The 19,857-nt window shown below is 52.2% G+C and overlaps 1 protein-coding gene across 3 annotated transcripts in view; it reads left to right on the top strand.

Moving 5' to 3' along the window:
• The first annotated feature begins 3,149 nt into the window (after window positions 1-3,149).
• Window positions 3,150-19,857, top strand: part of LOC148652888 (protein kinase C alpha type) — a 193,809-nt gene continuing 177,101 nt past the window's right edge. For 2 of the 3 annotated variants that reach the window (XM_088600130.1, XM_088600129.1), the window contains exons 1-2: window positions 3,150-3,525; window positions 7,431-7,462. In XM_088600130.1, the coding sequence (XP_088456256.1) occupies window positions 3,356-3,525; window positions 7,431-7,462 (202 nt within the window). In that variant the 5' untranslated portion in view covers window positions 3,150-3,355. Of the gene's footprint in view, window positions 3,526-4,029; window positions 4,134-7,430; window positions 7,463-19,857 lie in introns of those variants that run through there. The other variant, XM_088600131.1, reaches the window with a different exon arrangement.

Below are 19,857 nucleotides of genomic sequence, written 5' to 3'. Positions count from 1 at the left end.
AGTAACTGTTAAAGAGGAGCAGACCTAACTGTACGCCACTATCATTACTACAATTTCCCTACTGGACCAGTTTCACTGCGGAGTAGGATTCACACTATAGCCAAAATCTGGTAAAAAGCAGACATTTACAGTAGGTATCCTAATATGCACATATTGACTTATTCCTTTTACTGTGCAATTAATCCTTTACTGTTTTCATATACTTGCAGGCATCTTACTGTCATGGACTTACAAAATTAAGAAACATTACAATAGGCCGGAGATGGAGTCACTTCCTCTGGACTATATTTGACTGCAACTTACAAACGTCCATAGCAACTTACATTTGCATGCATACAGCTGATTACTGGACCAATTTGGGTGAAGTACTTCACTGAAGGGTATAATAGCAATGTCTCACCTGGAGTTCAAACCCACAACCAGCCAGTGACAAGTGAAATGTCCTGACCCCTGCACCACACTATTCTAGCTGAACTGTGGACAGTCTAACACTAACCCTAATCCTAGCATCACTCCAAACACAACAACAACAACATCACTTTATTAGCCCTATACAATTTCTTGAATTAGGAATTTGTCTTTTCGCAGACCCCAGCTTACTCTCCATGAGACACACAGACAGGGAGATAGCCTGGGGTCAGAGCGCAGGGTCTGCCATTGTACAGCGCCCCTGGAGCAGTTGGGGTGAAGGGCCTTGCTCAGGGGCCCAATGGAGTAGGATTCCTCTGCCGGCTGCGGGATTTGAACCGGCAACCTTCCAGCCACAGGTGCAGATCCTGAGCCACAGAGCCACCACTCCGCTCCAAACACAACTTGACCTTCATTGTAATATTTAAAGTACCTCTGATAGCACAGGGCTCAGGGATGAAGAAGTAAATCTCAATCTAGACTAGAAATGTCATGCAATGTCACTCCTGCTAAGGGAGAAACTGGATCACTTGTCTAGCCAGCAGCCATATCACCCTGCAACTCATAATTGGCAACCAACTGAAGCTCAGCAGGTGTGAGCCTGGTCAGTACCTGGATGGGAGACCTCCTGGGAAAAACTAAGGTTGCTGCTGGAAGAGGTGCTAGTGGGGCCAGCAGGGGGCGCTCACCATGCGGTCCATGTGGGTCCTAATGCCCCAATATAGTGATGGGGACACTATACTGTAAACAGGTGCTGTCCTTCAGATGAGATATAAAACCGAGGTCCTGACTCTCTGTGGTCATTAAAAATCACAGGGAGTAGGGGTGTAACCCTGGCGTCCTGGCCACATTTCCCATTGGCCCTTATCAATCATGGCCTCCTAATAACCCCCCTCTATGAATTGGCTTCATTACTCTGCTCTCCTCCCCACTGAGAGCTGCTGTGTGGTGAGCGTTCTGGCGTTCTACATTGGTGCTGGTGGAGGGGATCCCCATTACCTGTAAAGCGCTTCGAGTGGAGTGTCCAGAAAAGCGCTACAGTGTATATAAGTGTAAGCAATTATTATTATTATTATTGTGCGCCTTCCACATCCCCTGAGAACTCCCTGTGGAGAAACATAGAATCCACCACAAGGTGTCGCCACAGAGCACAGTATAACTCACCAGTCACTTTCCAAGTAACCTTCCCAGCTGAACCCCTTCCACCTAAATTAGTTGCCTCAAGTACCCCCTTGAGATTTTAACTAATTCAAACCTTTCAAAACATGTAGATAGATGCTACAGCAACCGTCTTAACATAAGTTGAGCTCCCATGAGTCTGATCCAAGGTTATCATCGCCTTTGGCTTTCATCCATTTGACTCCTTGCTCCTAATTTCCAGGATTCTCTTCCCTGATGTTCCCAGTCTTCTTTGCTCACCTCCAGATTAAAGACCCATCTTTTCCCTTTTCCTCTGGCCTTCTCCTACAGTACATTATACTCCGGGCTGATGGACCTGAGCTGAGACGTGAGTTCTGGACCTGTCCTGTTCTTATACTTTACACATGCCCATGTACTGAAAATGCTCCCAGGTAACAAAAGTCACATGTTCTCAAAATCATGCTGACTCAGATGTTCAGTTTAGTTTATTTGTCATATGCACAAATGCAATGACATGCTTAAACGTGTTAAAGCATTTCACAGCACTTAATAATAATTTCTTACACTTATGTAGCACTTTTCTCTACACTCCACTCAAAGTGCTTTACAGGTAATGGGGAATCCCCTCCACCGCCACCAGTGTGCAGCCCCACCTGGATGATGTGACAGCAGCCAGAGTGCGCCAGAACGCTCACCACACACCAGCTCTCAGTGGGTCTCAGAGAGCTCTCAGCTATCAGTAGAATAGAGTTATAATAGATGGAGGATGGATTATTAGAAGGCCATGATTAGTAAAGACCAATAGGAAATGTGGCCAGGATACCAGCTTAACACCCTCTCTCCTTTCAAAAAATACCCTGGGATTTTTAATGACAGAGTCAGGACATTAGTTTTTATGTCTCGTACAAAACAGGGCACCTTTTCACAGTATAGTGTCCCTGTCACTCTACTGGGGCATTAGGACCCACATGGACCGCAGGGTGAGCGCCCCCTGCTGGCCCCACTAACACCACTTCCAGTAGCAGCCTTAGTTTTTCCCAGGAGGTCTCCCATCCAGGTACTGGCCAGGCTCACACCTGCTGGGCTTCAGTGGGCTGCTAGGTGTGAGTTGCAGGGTGATATACAGTAGCTGCTGTCTTATTAAAGCTGACACGTATTAAAAGTTGTGTTCTATGGAAGGCAAAATATGTAAGAGAGTTGGATTAATTGATTTTGGTACTGTTACAGCATATGATGCTTTCGGTGCGTTGTGTGGAATTCTTGTCAAACTGTGTGGCCGAGTTGAGGATTTTATTTACTAGATGAACGGGGCTCGTAGAATCAATCTCTGCAGTTCTAACAGGTTAACATACCTGTGTCCAGCTGCTTAAAGCTCATTCAGTTAAAAGTTTAAAGATACCAAAGAACTGCGGCAGCTTCAGGACTTGAAGTCACTCTCAATAATGTTACAGGCACTTTTTTAATTCACCGGTCATTACGAAGACATCAGCCCTGCAACACAGCCCGACGGCCAGCAGGTGGCGCGCCGCGCTACCATTTTTTTTCCATCGGGGAATGAACGTATCCTCCCCAGGAGTGTAATGTGCACTGACGTCAGCCGGAGTCAAAGAAGGAAGGAGAGTCCGCTGTCTGAGCTGTCATTAACTAGTTGTAGCGCCGGCGAGGGGGGACGCCGCTTGGTCAGACGTCTTGAGTTGCAACGACAGCGCCCGCAGTTCACAGACACGAAACTCCTGCAGCAGCACAAGATAACCCACACGGGACGGGACCAAGCCAAGCCGAACGGAGGGCTCTGTCGCTTTCTGACATGGCTGATATGATACATATCAACGAGCCACCTTCGGCGGACGTAGCGAACCGTTTCGCCCGCAAAGGTGCCTTGAGGCAGAAGAACGTCCACGAAGTGAAGAACCACAAGTTCACGGCCAGGTTTTTCAAACAGCCGACCTTCTGCAGCCACTGCACCGACTTCATCTGGTAAGCGAGCCCTCTTTAAATCCGGGGCCCCCTCGGCAGTTTCGAAAGTGTCCGCCGACGGGGAGTTTTCTGCTGGAATAACTCTTTTCCTCCCTGCACGGCGTCTCCCACTCCTGCCTCTCCGCGGCCAGTCTGGTGCAAACTGGGAGGAAGCGCAGCCGCCGGGGAGAGGTGGTTTCTCCCGTTTCGCTGCAGAAACTTAAGATGCCAAGTTGGGTTTTTTTTTTTCTGCTGAGCCGCGGAGTTTTGCAGGCTGGGCTGGGCTGGGCTGTGACCGCAGGTAGTTTAGTTACTTGGTGTCCCGGGCCGGCGTCGTGCGGGTCTTTTGACTCACGGGGTTCTGCGCCCTTTTAAAGTTTAGGATTCATCTGGGGGGGCTTTTGTCTTCTCCAGATTGAAAAACGCCCCCGGTTTCCTTGTATTTGCGAGGATGCGATACGAAAGATGGCAAGATGCAGAAGGTTGTTTTTTTTTGATGCTCCAAACAATCGATATGTATTCAGCACAATTCTGAAAAAGTGAAGAGCGCAGCGACTCGACTCACCCGCGGTCTGCGTCTCGGCGGATTTTCTCGTGAAAGCGCTTCCAGGATGATGCTGGATCTACAGGTCTGAAGTTCCCGCACACCCTTCTCGCAATCCCGGAGCAAGTTAAACAAACAGTGCCTTCGGCAGTCGGCAGCTCCATTTAGCAACTGTGAACCGCGATGTCCCCGCGGGGGTTACACGTCGTTCGGAAACCCAGCTATGCTGTAATTTTTAATTGCATTAAAACACAAATGAGTTTTGCCACACAGCAGGCATGCTTCTGAATGCACACCGCCTAACACGTCTGTAGGCCGGGGGTTTACAATTAAGATTCGCAACAAGTGTTTCGCAGGCTAATTTCCACGTATACCGAGATTCATTAAAAACGCCGACAACCTGAGCGCTGGAACCAACAGCATCTGTTGCGTTTTTAATGGCTCTCGTTACAGATGTGTGTGACAGTCTGCAGCGCGCTGGTGGGCTTCATTTCCCTTGAACGCGGGGCGCGCACCTGCGTGTTCGTGGATTATCAGTACCGGCGTGCAGTTTCGCTCAGCCACTGTATTGGAGAAAACGGGAAATGCCGCTGTTAAAAAACAAACCCGCGCGGCCCTGGTGATAACTGCACTTGCACGGTCTTCTTGAGCCGAGCTTTGTTCAAAGGCTGCCGCAGCGGTAGAGAATTCCTGGTCCCCTGCGTTTTCAACCCGTTTCCATTGTTGTGGAAACGGGGCTGCCTGGTTGTGTGACACCGCACGCATCCGTACACCAGTGCACAGAAAGGGTCTGCAGTCGCCGGCGACGTGCGTGCAAACCCGACTGGTACCCACAGACGGCTGACCGCCATTAAGTGATTAATCCCCTGTGGAAATGGGGAAATAATTTCCCCCAGAGGTGCCATCTATCAGGTCGGTCACAGACGGCCTGAGTGAATGATGTGGGCTGCTATCTAGAGCTAGCTGCCCTGAATGCTGTGCAGGAGGGTGTATGCAAAACTTTTTTTTATAACCTCTCTAATTTCCATCTAGGAGACTAGACTGTGCGGATCTGTATTTCACTGCGCTGCATGTCAGCTCAGCACATTTTGTGTCCTAGTGCTGTGGCCAAGAGGTGTGCTCTAATTACAGCAGCACGTTTTTGGTGGTGGTGGGGGGATTGTGCTCCATTAGTTATAAAGCAAGATGTGGAAATGCGTGGCAGGTAGCAGCTGAGAATTTGCACCAATGTGGTTAACATTTGGTGTGCAATCTTGTTGTGATTTGTGAAAGCCTGGGCTGGGAGAAACGGAGGAGTCTGCAACAAGGGAAAAAGACAGGGTCCTGCTTCACGGAGTCCTTTATAGGTTTGGGAGGGCTGGCTACGGCCGTGAAGCCTTGCCTCTCGAGCTGCTCGGAGTCTGTCTCCACCTCACAGCCTGACCTCCCCAGGTCTCGGAAGCTCAGCCGGGCCTGCTCAGTACTGGGGTGGGAGGCCTCCAAGGGAAACCAGGTTGCTGCTGTAAGTGATACTGGTGGACCTGTAGGTGGCGCTCTGACCTCTGAACCTGAATTTCCCAAATATTGTCCCCAGTCTGAGTCATTAAACTGAGTTGCTGACTCTATTGAGTTCATTGACTCCTCAGTCGTGAAGGACTCCTGGACAGTACTGGCGTAGTTGCTGCGCTGTGCTCTTGGCCTGTGCTGTCTGGCGTTGCTAAAGATCCCTCTTCATTCAGCTGCTGAAGCAGCTCTCATTGCTCCACCTGATCTGCTGGTCTGCTGGGGCTGATGGGCTGTGTTACCCCTGGGGTGTTGTGGGGGGGTTTGGGGGGCTGCTCTTCAGTGACGGGGGATGTGGGTCCTCTCCTGTGTTTATACTTCTCTGGGCTGAAAAGCGCTATGTACAGTAGAAGCAAGGCGGAGTTAATCATGAGTTATCGCCCAGGGAGGAGGTAGAGGGCATGCTCTGTCTATCTCGATCACGCCGCCTCACGTACGCCAGCAGGCAGGTGTTGCACAAGGCTGGTGCTCAAAGTGCACGCCTTCGGAGAGTGGGACAAGCTGCCCAGCCACATCACTGAAGCGAATTCCCCGGCTTCTTCCCAGAAGCAACGGGGTGAGGTTCTGGGATCAGTTGGCTATAGATGGGCCAGCTGACATGTTCTGAAATCAAAGTTCCCAGAGCTCTCGCAGATGAGGTCAGTGGCGCTGGTCAGTGTTGGTCTTCCTCATACAAAAACATTAAAAACAGATTTAGGTTTAAGATCAGAGATTAAGCCAAGACAATTAGATAAAATATAGTCCCGTGAAGAAGCTTCTTTAATTTTCAGGCTGAAAAGACAAGAGAGACACCATTTCAGCTGTGGATCCTTCTTCAGGTGTGACACTTGAAGAAGGCTCTGCAGCCGAAATGTTTTCTCTTTTCTTCTCAGCTGGAATAAACCTTTGCTTGCTCCTTTGCAGCCTACGCAAGCTGATGCAGCCACCTACATGAACTACTTTAATTTTTTAATTTTCTTCTGTAATGAAAGTCCTGTGTAATGAATGCTCATTCTCTCCAAACAGCTGTTTTTTTGTCTGTTGTTGATCCCTGCCAATTACTGCATGCAAAGTAAGAATAATTTCAAGTTTAGTTTCAATTAGTTTCATTAGTTTCAATTTCAGAAACTAATGGTGCTGTAGTGTGCTTAGTACTACTGTTCAGAATGCAGTGGCTTGTTAGAGCACCTTCTGCAAATTTCCTGTTCTTACAGTGAGGAGCTCCAGTGGTTCAGTTAAGTGTTTTTACACTAGGTGTGCAGTACAGTGTTCTCACAGGTTTTTTGCTCTAGAGTAGAAATAGCTCCTAATTAAGATAACAATCATTTCATTGCAGTAATACAATATGAATTTGCCAGCCGAGCTACTGATAATATAGATGGAAACAAAAAAAAAGTAAAATTAAAAACATGTCTTTCCTCTTGAGTGGTGTTTTGAGGTTTTCAATGAGCTCTGAGAGAAAGATGGAGAAGAATGCATCCTACTGGCCACAGATGGTGGACAGATGGGCTGCGAGATACAGCAGATACACAGACATTTCAGCAGACACTGCTTTTGCTCCTGAAGTAACGAAGAGAAGAAGCAAATACAAACGGATAAGCAGCTAAATTAGCACTCTGTGAAGGTCTCTGATAAAAGCAGTTTTGTTTTCTTTGTGCATCACACAAACGTGCAAACCTCCCCCAGCGCTAGCCATGACATGCCAAGTCCTCTTCTGTGTGGCTAAGAGCCGCGTACTTGTGGGGCGCCAGTCTCCTTCATTACTCTTTATTAACGTTCATGCGAAAACCTTTAGCTTGTCAAACCGCTTGTATATATAATTCTGGCGTATTCTGATTCTTCTCTCTTTTTCCTTTCACAGGGGATTTGGAAAGCAAGGATTCCAGTGCCAGGGTAAGTTCTTGATGAAAAGAGTTATTCTGTCTTGACGCCTGCTCTGGTTTGTTGGGCAGCCTAAAGGAATGCCACTGTTTTAGCCAGAGAACAATTCCCATCTTCTGCAAGCACTTGTTAGCGCAGAGGAGGACGTGGACATCCATTCTCTAAACGGAGATACCGTCTGTCCTCGTCATTCACTTCACCGGACAGCGTATCTTCTGTGCTGCTCTACTCGGGTATCCTCTGGCTCTCTCAGTCTGGCGGGTGCCTTACGCGTTCACACGAGGTGAAGATTGTGGCACAGAGAGATGAGCTGAGCAGGATCGAGACTGAAGAGCCGTGAGTTGTTGGGGGTCACGATGGGCGGGAGCCCTTCTCTGTTATTTTCAGAACCGACGGTGAAGTAGCATCTTCCTGTTCTCCTTCAAGGCCAGGAGAGGCGGAGTGGTGTCTGTAGCTCGCAGCTCCCGGTGTCAGGGGGCAGGGAGGAGCAGTCATTCCTTCACGCGGAGAGGCCCAGCGCTGGCTCCCCGGCCCGTGGAGAGGTTTGCAGGTGAAGGGGCGGTGTGCTGGAGCCGCCGCGCGGAGCTGCAGCGCTGCCTGCGAATCCCCGCGAGCCGCGCCTGGGCAGGAAGTGGTTGCTTGGCGTGACCCGCACGGCTCGCGCCCTCACTCGCTTCCTTTCGTGCCGTTTCTCTCCGCGGCCGCTGAGCTGTTGAGGGCAGTCTGAAAGCACGCGGGTCGCTGTACAGAAAGAAGGCAGGGTCCCGGGCTTCATCCCCCGCGTGAAAGACCCCCTGCTGGCGGAGCGCCGGGTGGCAGGGAAAGGGCGGGCACACGTGAACCACTTCTTAGTTCCTCGGCTTTGTCCGAACCCCAAGGGGCTGCAAGACCTCCAAAAATAGCAAGGATCTCGTGTATTATAATCCGAGAAGAAAAATCCAAGCCTTTTAATCCCCGCACTGGAGCTGAGGATGTTGTTTTCTGCTCCATGCATGTTTACCTACACACACTTTGTTCCTTTGCACAGTTGGCGACCCCAGCACCAAGTCCCTTTCCTCCAGGGCTGTGTTTGCTCATATGCCCCACAAAATGCAAAAATATTCTGGTGCTCCGTTACCTAGAACTCAAAGTCTATCTGCTTTTGGCTTGCCACTGAGGGATGATTTGGGTTGACTTGTTTTGTGTTAGTGAGATCCAGTCTGGACAGGTCAGATCAGGTCAGGAGAAGGGCACAGAATATATCAAGCGAGTCTCTGAATATTGTGGTGAGCACACTTTACGCAGTTGCCAAAGAAATGGAAGGTGTTTTGTACCACGAGAGACTGCCTCGACCTCACTCCAGTCTGCAGCCTGGAAAGAGGAAACTCAAGAGACCAACAGCAGCTTTGAAAGAGCTACAGAGTTCAATGGCCAAGATGGGAGAAAATACCCAAGAGACAACAGGATCCCAGTCACTCTACAAACTGGCCTTCATGGCATTGGGGCAGCCCTGTCTCAGACCCTACATGGTACTGCGAAGGCGTTTCTTTGCCCTGTTGCTCCAGTGGGAAGTCCTGTCTGTACGAAAGGATTGTACTCCACACACCAGTCCTCCTGATTTTGTTTCTCTCGCTTTGCAGCCTAAATGTTTCTAGATGCCACTCCTGACGTGGCTGAAATCAATAGACTAGGTCTCGGGCCCTTCATTTCCAGAGTTTCAATTTAAAACAAACAAAAAAAAAATCCTGCCACACCTGTCCTCTAAAAATAGACTGCCTGGTCTTCTTTCTTTGAGGAAAAATAACTTTTGTTTTGGTACAGTGTGTCATTTGGCACCCAGCCAGTTACAGGAGGCGACATCACTCTTCAGAGTCCTGGAGTCGGGACAGCGCTGGGTTATTCCACAGCGGAGCCCAGGACAGCGCTGGGTTATTCCACAGCGGAGCCCTGGTCCTGGAGTCGGGACAGCGCTGGGTTATTCCACAGCGGAGGCCCGGTCCTGGTCGGGACAGCGCTGGGTTATTCCACAGCGAGAGCCCCAGTCCTGGAGTCGGGACAGCGCTGGGTTATTCCACAGTGGAGCCCCAGTCCTGGTTGGGACAGCGCTGGGTTATTCCACAGCGGAGCCCCAGTCCTGGTCGGGACAGCGCTGGGTTATTCCACAGCGGAGCCCCAGTCCTGGTCGGGACAGCGCTGGGTTATTCCACAGCGGAGCCCCAGTCCCGGAGTCGGGACAGCGCTGGGTTATTCCCGGAGTCGGGACAGCGCTGGGTTATTCCCGGAGTCGGGACAGCGCTGGGTTATTCCACAGCGGAGCCCCAGTCCTGGTCGGGACAGCGCTGGGTTATTCCACAGCCGAGCCCCAGTCCCGGAGTCGGGACAGCGCTGGGTTATTCCCGGAGTCGGGACAGCGCTGGGTTATTCCACAGCGGAGCCCCGGTCCTGGAGTCGGGACAGCGCTGGGTTATTCCACAGCGGAGCCCCAGTCCCGGAGTCGGGACAGCGCTGGGTTATTCCCGGAGTCGGGACAGCGCTGGGTTATTCCCGGAGTCGGGACAGCGCTGGGTTATTCCACAGTGGAGCCCCGGTCCTGGAGTCGGGACAGTGCTGGGTTATTCCACAGCGGAGCCCCAGTCCTGGTTGGGACAGCGCTGGGTTATTCCACAGCGGAGCCCCAGTCCTGGTCGGGACAGCGCTGGGTTATTCCACAGCGGAGCCCCAGTCCTGGTCGGGACAGCGCTGGGTTATTCCACAGCGGAGCCCCAGTCCTGGAGTCGGGACAGCGCTGGGTTATTCCACAGCGGAGCCCCGGTCCTGGAGTCGGGACAGCGCTGGGTTATTCCACAGCGGAGCCCCAGTCCTGAAGTCAGGACAGCGCTGGGTTATTCCCGGAGTCGGGACAGCGCTGGGTTATTCCACAGCGGAGCCCCAGTCCTGAAGTCGGGACAGTGCTGGGTTATTCCCGGAGTCGGGACAGCGCTGGGTTATTCCCGGAGTCGGGACAGCGCTGGGTTATTCCCGGAGTCGGGACAGCGCTGGGTTATTCCACAGCGGAGCCCCGGTCCTGGAGTCGGGACAGCGCTGGGTTATTCCACAGCGGAGCCCCAGTCCTGGTCGGGACAGCGCTGGGTTATTCCACAGCGGAGCCCCAGTCCCGGAGTCGGGACAGCGCTGGGTTATTCCCGGAGTCGGGACAGCGCTGGGTTATTCCCGGAGTCGGGACAGCGCTGGGTTATTCCACAGCGGAGCCCCAGTCCTGGACGGGACAGCGCTGGGTTATTCCACAGCGGAGCCCCAGTCCCGGAGTCGGGACAGCGCTGGGTTATTCCCGGAGTCGGGACAGCGTTGGGTTATTCCACAGCGGAGCCCCGGTCCTGGAGTCGGGACAGCGCTGGGTTATTCCACAGCGGAGCCCCAGTCCCGGAGTCGGGACAGCGCTGGGTTATTCCCGGAGTCGGGACAGCGCTGGGTTATTCCACAGTGGAGCCCCGGTCCTGGAGTCGGGACAGTGCTGGGTTATTCCACAGCGGAGCCCCAGTCCCGGAGTCGGGACAGCGCTGGGTTATTCCCGGAGTCGGGACAGCGCTGGGTTATTCCACAGTGGAGCCCCGGTCCTGGAGTCGGGACAGCGCTGGGTTATTCCACAGCGGAGCCCCAGTCCTGGTTGGGACAGCGCTGGGTTATTCCACAGCGGAGCCCCAGTCCTGGTCGGGACAGCGCTGGGTTATTCCACAGCGGAGCCCCAGTCCTGGTCGGGACAGCGCTGGGTTATTCCACAGCGGAGCCCCAGTCCTGGAGTCGGGACAGCGCTGGGTTATTCCACAGCGGAGCCCCGGTCCTGGAGTCGGGACAGCGCTGGGTTATTCCACAGCGGAGCCCCAGTCCTGAAGTCGGGACAGCGCTGGGTTATTCCCGGAGTCGGGACAGCGCTGGGTTATTCCACAGCGGAGCCCCGGTCCTGGAGTCGGGACAGCGCTGGGTTATTCCACAGCGGAGCCCCAGTCCCGGAGTCGGGACAGCGCTGGGTTATTCCCGGAGTCGGGACAGCGCTGGGTTATTCCCGGAGTCGGGACAGCGCTGGGTTATTCCACAGCGGAGCCCCAGTCCTGGTCGGGACAGCGCTGGGTTATTCCACAGCGGAGCCCCAGTCCCGGAGTCGGGACAGCGCTGGGTTATTCCCGGAGTCGGGACAGCGTTGGGTTATTCCACAGCGGAGCCCCGGTCCTGGAGTCGGGACAGCGCTGGGTTATTCCACAGCGGAGCCCCAGTCCCGGAGTCGGGACAGCGCTGGGTTATTCCACAGCGGAGCCCCAGTCCCGGAGTCGGGACAGCGCTGGGTTATTCCCGGAGTCGGGACAGCGCTGGGTTATTCCACAGTGGAGCCCCGGTCCTGGAGTCGGGACAGTGCTGGGTTATTCCACAGCGGAGCCCCAGTCCCGGAGTCGGGACAGCGCTGGGTTATTCCCGGAGTCGGGACAGCGCTGGGTTATTCCACAGTGGAGCCCCGGTCCTGGAGTCGGGACAGCGCTGGGTTATTCCACAGCGGAGCCCCAGTCCTGGTTGGGACAGCGCTGGGTTATTCCACAGCGGAGCCCCAGTCCTGGTCGGGACAGCGCTGGGTTATTCCACAGCGGAGCCCCAGTCCTGGTCGGGACAGCGCTGGGTTATTCCACAGCGGAGCCCCAGTCCTGGAGTCGGGACAGCGCTGGGTTATTCCACAGCGGAGCCCCGGTCCTGGAGTCGGGACAGCGCTGGGTTATTCCACAGCGGAGCCCCAGTCCTGAAGTCGGGACAGCGCTGGGTTATTCCCGGAGTCGGGACAGCGCTGGGTTATTCCACAGCGGAGCCCCGGTCCTGGAGTCGGGACAGCGCTGGGTTATTCCCGGAGTCGGGACAGCGCTGGGTTATTCCCGGAGTCGGGACAGCGCTGGGTTATTCCACAGCGGAGCCCCGGTCCTGGAGTCGGGACAGCGCTGGGTTATTCCACAGCGGAGCCCCAGTCCTGGTCGGGACAGCGCTGGGTTATTCCACAGCGAGAGCCCCAGTCCTGGTCGGGACAGCACTGGGTTATTCCACAGCGAGAGCCCCAGTCCTGGTCGGGACAGCACTGGGTTATTCCACAGCGGAGCCGCAGTCCTGGTCGGGACAGCGCTGGGTTATTCCACAGCGAGAGCCCCAGTCCTGGTCGGGACAGCGCTGGGTTATTCCACAGCGAGAGCCCCAGTCCTGGTCGGGACAGCGCTGGGTTATTCCACAGCGAGAGCCCCAGTCCTGGTCGGGACAGCGCTGGGTTATTCCACAGCGAGAGCCCCAGTCCTGGTCGGGACAGCACTGGGTTATTCCACAGCGGAGCCGCAGTCCTGGTCGGGACAGCGCTGGGTTATTCCACAGCGAGAGCCCCAGTCCTGGTCGGGACAGCGCTGGGTTATTCCACAGCGAGAGCCCCAGTCCTGGTCGGGACAGCGCTGGGTTATTCCACAGCGAGAGCCCCAGTCCTGGTCGGGACAGCGCTGGGTTATTCCACAGCGGAGCCCCGGTCCTGGAGTCGGGACAGCGCTGGCTTACCTGGAATTTGAATAGTCTGGGTTATCTGGATCTGGATAGCTCTGGGATATTCCACGGTAAGAGACCCCAGTCCTTTGGCATCGCAGAGTCCTCCACTGTCTCCCCTGTGTGGCTGGGAAGCTGGAGCTGTCTGTCAGCAGCTGTGATCGAATCCCTGCAGGATAGGAGCTGCACTCTTCACACATCACACCTATTAATCCTGCCAGAAATAGCATGAGCACCGTCACTGTCATGATCATTTTCAACGCTCGCTTTGTCTCGCGTCATTAACCCCCATGTGGTAATAAGCTAATGTAAAGCCTGGGAGACTGGAGATCCATCTGTCCATGAGCAGAGCTTTGCTCGTGCCCTGCGAGGGCTGAGGAAGAACAGGACCACACGCTGGGCGCTGGGCTGAGAGGTTCATTGGAGAACGCACATCACACATGCTGCACTCACGCGTGACGATTTAGAGACGTGCACCGTGCCGGCGTGATTTTGAGAGCTGGGAAGAATCCAGAGCACCAGGAGAAAACTCACATGGCCACAGAACATGCAAACTCCACACAGCAGCCACCCCAGCACAGAATCAACCCCAGGACCACGAGCAATGTGGCAGTGGTGACCACCTCGCCACCTCGCCTCCATGCCGCCCGAGAGCAGAGGTATCGGCGTGCAGTTCTTTTCAGAATTATCGGGCTGGTGTTTGCTTATCGGATGAGGCAGAAAAACTCTGGGGAAAAATGATGCGTGTAATCTAATTAACACAGCGCAAGAGAACCGACGCCAGTTTCACTCTCCCAGGTTCCACCAGCCATGCTTGCTGCTAAGCCTGTTTCTGTATTTACAGAGAGCTTGTCAGTTGGTCGTCTGGCTGCAACGTCTGTGCAAATCTGCTCCGCGGAGAGAGCTGTCCTCTTTGGTTCCACTGCTCGGCTGTTCCCAGGCACCCTGCAGTCTTCTACAGCAGATATGATAATTTTAGCCTCAGCTAACATAGAGGAAATGTCTTATATGAGCTCGGAGGAGGTCGTTTTGTGGCAGGGATTATTTCTGAATTTCGGGACTAGGAAGGCCGGGCTTCATTTGTCCTTCCTTCTTCCTGCTCTCAGTCTGTACTGTTGTTATGGACCACTTCATTCTCTTCTGTGTGGAACAAATCAGCTGCAATAAGTAGATTGGCCAATAAACGCCCAGAGGAATTCAGCACAGCTGGGGATTCCTTGCACTGTCCAGAGGGCCTGGACAGCCGTGATTTAGGAAGTCCAAGACCTCGCAGCGTCTTTCTGTTTCCATTCTAGCTCTGTCCCGTAGTCCTGCGGGGTTAATTCCCCTCTGGAATTCACAGTTTTGCGCACGACGGGAGTGCTGCTTGTTTTTTTACAGAAAAGACATGTCTCTGTTTATCTTTGTCCTCTTGAAGGTTACGGTGGTAAAATAAACAGTGTTTTTTTTTGCAAAAAAGAAGTGGAAAAATACGAAAACGCGCCCTGGGATCAGGGTGCGAGTAAGCTCTCGGGGTTCGGGTCCGGCCCAGGCCCTGCAATGTGGCGCAGGTTACTGGCCCTGGGGCTGCTGGGAGTTACTGCCCGCCAGCATGCTGAGCAGTTTGTGGGAAAGGGGATGGAGATATGTTGTTTCAGTGTATCTGTGTTTGTGTGCTGGACTCTCATGGCTGAGATTAAGTACGGTATGTGGCGCGGAACTGGAATGTAGTTGTTTTTTTTTACCCTTCGTTTGACTTTCCACCAGCGGGCGTTGTTTTTTGAAGACTGGCATTGTGGGACTCCGTGTCCAGAGAGGAGGGAATCCCTGGCTTCGTGGGGAGTTCCGTGTTCCGTGTTCCGCCGTCCACTTTCCTTTATCAAAGGGATGAAAGGTTTCATGTTGTATAGTGAGAAGCGTTTGGAGAAAACGTAGCTAAGTCTGGGAAGGCTGGACAAGAAAAGTTGCATCCTCAATTAGGACAAGTGGTTCTCTAGAGAAGACAGATATATGTGGCTTTTGGTTCTTGCTTCCTGTTCCCAGGAGCTCCTGACTCCTGAGTCTCCTGAGTGACTTGAGTCTGTGAGCAGAGATGGAGACTGTTCTTAGACTCCCCAGGCTCCTCACTGGTGTGAATGTGTTGGAGAGGCACCTATTCTCCAGAACTTTGATTTGATTATTTGGGGAATAACTGCTTTGACTTTTGTGAAGCCCTGGCTCTGTTAGATTGGTCAAAAACAATCTCCGTGGCGTCTGAATAGCAGTGTGCAGATAGTTACCTTGCACACATGCGTAAGTACAGTCCCTTGAGTCTCCACAGCCTGAGCCCTGAAATGTACAGGCTCTCCCAGCTATTCAGCATACTTCAAATGTTTTGGATTCAGTAAGTGGGGACAAATTTAGGGTTAATAAAGCTTGTCAAATTAGACAGTTCCCTTCCTTTTAACAACAAGAGCCCTTTAAATATAGCCATGTTCTCGCTATAGATGGCAGTTTGAGTACCAGCAGGGTAATAATTACAGTACCTTGGTGTTTTTGCTGGTATTTAGTTCCAGTTTGTCTATAAGAGAAACCCTACCTCGTTATTTAGTTGTCGTTTAAAAGTGCACCACTGATATTCTTTGTCTTGACGGATTAATTGTGTTGCTTCTCTGTGAACCTCATTAAATGAGTGGTTAGCTAAAAAACAGGAGCACTTTCACATCTTTCAACAAATGAATGAAGGCTTGCGCAACCAGTTTACCAAAAAAAAATATTCTGGTAATGATTGATTTTGCTGTTCATTAATATGCAGTGGGTTTTATGGGAGGATAAAGTGTTTCAGCAGTTGCAGTGCTTCATATTAATGTAACAGACTGATAATGTGCTTGATCTCACTGTTGATTGTGCATGTTCTCTCTTACTCCATTCTCTTCTCTTAGTAGCTCTTTGCTCCCGTTTTCTCTGTTTTAAAACGCGGTGTAGCAGACCTCCTGATCCAAGGACAGTGACCTCCACACACAGTTCCGGGAGTTTCCCTGCGTAGACTCCAATGAGCTCTGAGTCTCCGCAGACAGCCTTGCTCTTGTGCACGGAAAAGCTCTGCCTCTGTTTGCTGAGGATCTGTTTTCCCTGCGGCAGAACTTCAAATGTAATGAGATTTCTGGTAATCGTGATGTAGTTTGATTTTGAACTCCCTGTTCAATGCAATGGCTTGAAAGCAGCTTCCTCACCCAGAGAAATGCCTAACAGACTGCAGACTCAGTTCTGTGTGCCTGGAGATGAGAGGTTCCTTTCATGGAGTCGTGCTGTTCTGATGACCTCATTCTCATTATGAATTTTTATTGAATTTTCCAGTCTGTGGAGTGAGGTGTGTTTGTGAGCAGGGGGAGGGGGCTGTCTTGTTTTTTCCTCTAATGAAGCGAGGAGGGCTGCTGATGCAGCTTAGTAAAGAGGCTCATTAGTGTCAGATTTTATGGCAGCCGGCTATTAAACCTGAGGATTAGAAAACTGCCCTCTCTGCTGCTCCGAACTACACACACGCGGACAGTACGGGAGTTATAGCAGAGTGCAGTGTGGTGTTTACAGTACCGCAGTGTACAGCCCAGTGTGGTGTAGTCCAGTACTGTGTGGTGTTTACAGTACCGCAGTGTACAGCCCAGTGTGGTGTAGTCCGGTACAGTGTGGTGTTTACAGTACCGCAGTGTACAGCCCAGTGTGGTGTAGTCCAGTACTGTGTGGTGTTTACAGTACTGCAGTGTACAGCCCAGTGTGGTGTAGTCCGGTACAGTGTGGTGTTTACAGTACCGCAGTGTACAGCCCAGTGTGGTGTAGTCCAGTACAGTGTGGTGTTTACAGTACCGCAGTATACAGCCCAGTGTGGTGTAGTCCAGTACTGTGTGGTGTTTACAGTACCGCAGTGTACAGCCCAGTGTGGTGTAGTCCAGTACAGTGTGGTGTTTACAGTACCGCAGTGTACAGCCCAGTGTGGTGTAGTCCAGTACTGTGTGGTGTTTACAGTACTGCAGTGTACAGCCCAGTGTGGTGTAGTCCAGTACTGTGTGGTGTTTACAGTACCGCAGTGTACAGCCCAGTGTGGTGTAGTCCGGTACAGTGTGGCGTTTACAGTACCGCAGTGTACAGCCCAGTGTAGTGTAGTCCAGTACAGTGTGGTGGAGACAGTACCGCAGTGTACAGCCCAGTGTGGTGTAGTCCAGTACAGTGTGGCGTTTACAGTACCGCAGTGTACAGCCCAGTGTGGTGTAGTCCAGTACTGTGTGGTGTTTACAGTACTGCAGTGTACAGCCCAGTGTGGTGTAGTCCAGTACTGTGTGGTGTTTACAGTACCGCAGTGTACAGCCCAGTGTGGTGTAGTCCGGTACAGTGTGGCGTTTACAGTACCGCAGTGTACAGCCCAGTGTAGTGTAGTCCAGTACAGTGTGGTGGAGACAGTACCGCAGTGTACAGCCCAGTGTGGTGTAGTCCAGTACAGTGTGGCGTTTACAGTACCGCAGTGTACAGCCCAGTGTGGTGTAGTCCAGTACTGTGTGGCGTTTACAGTACCGCAGTGTACAGCCCAGTGTGGTGTAGTCCAGTACTGTGTGGTGGAGACAGTACTGCAGTGTACAGCCCAGTGTGGTGTAGTCCAGTACAGTGTGGCGTTTACAGTACCGCAGTGTACAGCCCAGTGTGGTGTAGTCCAGTACTGTGTGGTGTTTACAGTACTGCAGTGTACAGCCCAGTGTGGTGTAGTCCAGTACTGTGTGGTGTTTACAGTACCGCAGTGTACAGCCCAGTGTGGTGTAGTCCGGTACAGTGTGGCGTTTACAGTACCGCAGTGTACAGCCCAGTGTAGTGTAGTCCAGTACAGTGTGGTGGAGACAGTACCGCAGTGTACAGCCCAGTGTGGTGTAGTCCAGTACAGTGTGGCGTTTACAGTACCGCAGTGTACAGCCCAGTGTGGTGTAGTCCAGTACTGTGTGGCGTTTACAGTACCGCAGTGTACAGCCCAGTGTGGTGTAGTCCAGTACTGTGTGGTGGAGACAGTACTGCAGTGTACAGCCCAGTGTGGTGTAGTCCAGTACAGTGTGGCGTTTACAGTACCGCAGTGTACAGCCCAGTGTGGTGTAGTCCAGTACTGTGTGGTGGAGACAGTACTGCAGTGTACAGCCCAGTGTGGTGTAGTCCAGTACAGTGTGGCGTTTACAGTACCGCAGTGTACAGCCCAGTGTGGTGTAGTCCAGTACAGTGTGGCGTTTACAGTACCGCAGTGTACAGCCCAGTGTGGTGTAGTCCAGTACTGTGTGGTGGAGACAGTACCGCAGTGTACAGCCCAGTGTGGTGTAGTCCAGTACAGTGTGGCGTTTACAGTACCGCAGTGTACAGCCCAGTGTGGTGTAGTCCAGTACAGTGTGGCGTTTACAGTACCGCAGTGTACAGCCCAGTGTGGTGTAGTCCAGTACTGTGTGGCTTTTACAGTACCGCAGTGTACAGCCCAGTGTGGTGTAGTCCAGTACTGTGTGGTGGAGACAGTACTGCAGTGTACAGCCCAGTGTGGTGTAGTCCAGTACTGTGTGGCGTTTACAGTACCGCAGTGTACAGCCCAGTGTGGTGTAGTCCAGTACTGTGTGGTGGAGACAGTACCGCAGTGTACAGCCCAGTGTGGTGTAGTCCAGTACAGTGTGGCGTTTACAGTACCGCAGTGTACAGCCCAGTGTGGTGTAGTCCAGTACAGTGTGGCGTTTACAGTACCGCAGTGTACAGCCCAGTGTGGTGTAGTCCAGTACTGTGTGGCGTTTACAGTACCGCAGTGTACAGCCCAGTGTGGTGTAGTCCAGTACAGTGTGGCGTTTACAGTACCGCAGTGTACAGCCCAGTGTGGTGTAGTCCAGTACTGTGTGGTGGAGACAGTACCGCAGTGTACAGCCCAGTGTGGTGTAGTCCAGTACAGTGTGGCGTTTACAGTACCGCAGTGTACAGCCCAGTGTGGTGTAGTCCAGTACAGTGTGGCGTTTACAGTACCGCAGTGTACAGCCCAGTGTGGTGTAGTCCAGTACTGTGTGGCGTTTACAGTACCGCAGTGTACAGCCCAGTGTGGTGTAGTCCAGTACTGTGTGGTGGAGACAGTACTGCAGTGTACAGCCCAGTGTGGTGTAGTCCAGTACTGTGTGGCGTTTACAGTACCGCAGTGTACAGCCCAGTGTCTTCAATACTGTTTTGTTTTGTGAAAACCAGCTGAGCTGCTTTTTGTTCTTTTAAGGTGTAGTCACGTCTTGAGGGCTAGCAGACTGATACCTCCCCCCACAAAATACAAATACATAAGGTGTATGTATAGGGAAACAAGGAAGAGACTTTAGACCTTGCTGAGTATGTGACAAGCAGGATACTGTACTGAATACAGCTTCCAAGGGGGTGTAGTGTAACAGTATTAACCCTTCATTCTGTACCGATGGTGATCACACCCACTTACAATAAACATGTCCAATCTATTCACTGCCAGCAAGCTTAGGTAGTAACTTTCCCTGAAACTGAAGCTTGTTGTAACAGCTCAAGGCTCTGCTGAGATCAGGAACCCGTATGCGTTTAGGAATGAGGAAACTTGATCCTAGTTACTGCTGAGTAAATGTCAAGGTAAAAGGTTACACTGTTGTTCGGATGACGTTAATGTTTGGGATTGTTTGATATTGGTGAATGTGAGCATGTGCATTTTTTTTCCCCAGAGTTTATCTTCCAGAAACCAACAACAGAGCTTTGCAGAGTTTAGGGTCGCATTCTCCTCAACAGACATGTTGTTTAAGAAGAAAGAGGCGACTTCTTCAGGAATGAAGGCAGGCAAACTCAAACTTTTTGATTTGTTTCGGCTGGAGCAGTACGTCCCGCTGCTTTGGGGGAGCAATGGAGATGGGGTTCTCCTTGGAAAG

The sequence above is a fragment of the Lepisosteus platostomus genome, chromosome 11 (genome assembly GCF_059453375.1).
Source record: "Lepisosteus platostomus isolate fLepPlt1 chromosome 11, fLepPlt1.hap1, whole genome shotgun sequence".
Classification (NCBI taxonomy): Eukaryota; Metazoa; Chordata; class Actinopteri; order Semionotiformes; family Lepisosteidae; genus Lepisosteus; species Lepisosteus platostomus.
The sequence above is the reverse complement of the archived record's forward strand: the minus strand, read 5'-3'. Positions and strand labels throughout refer to the sequence as shown.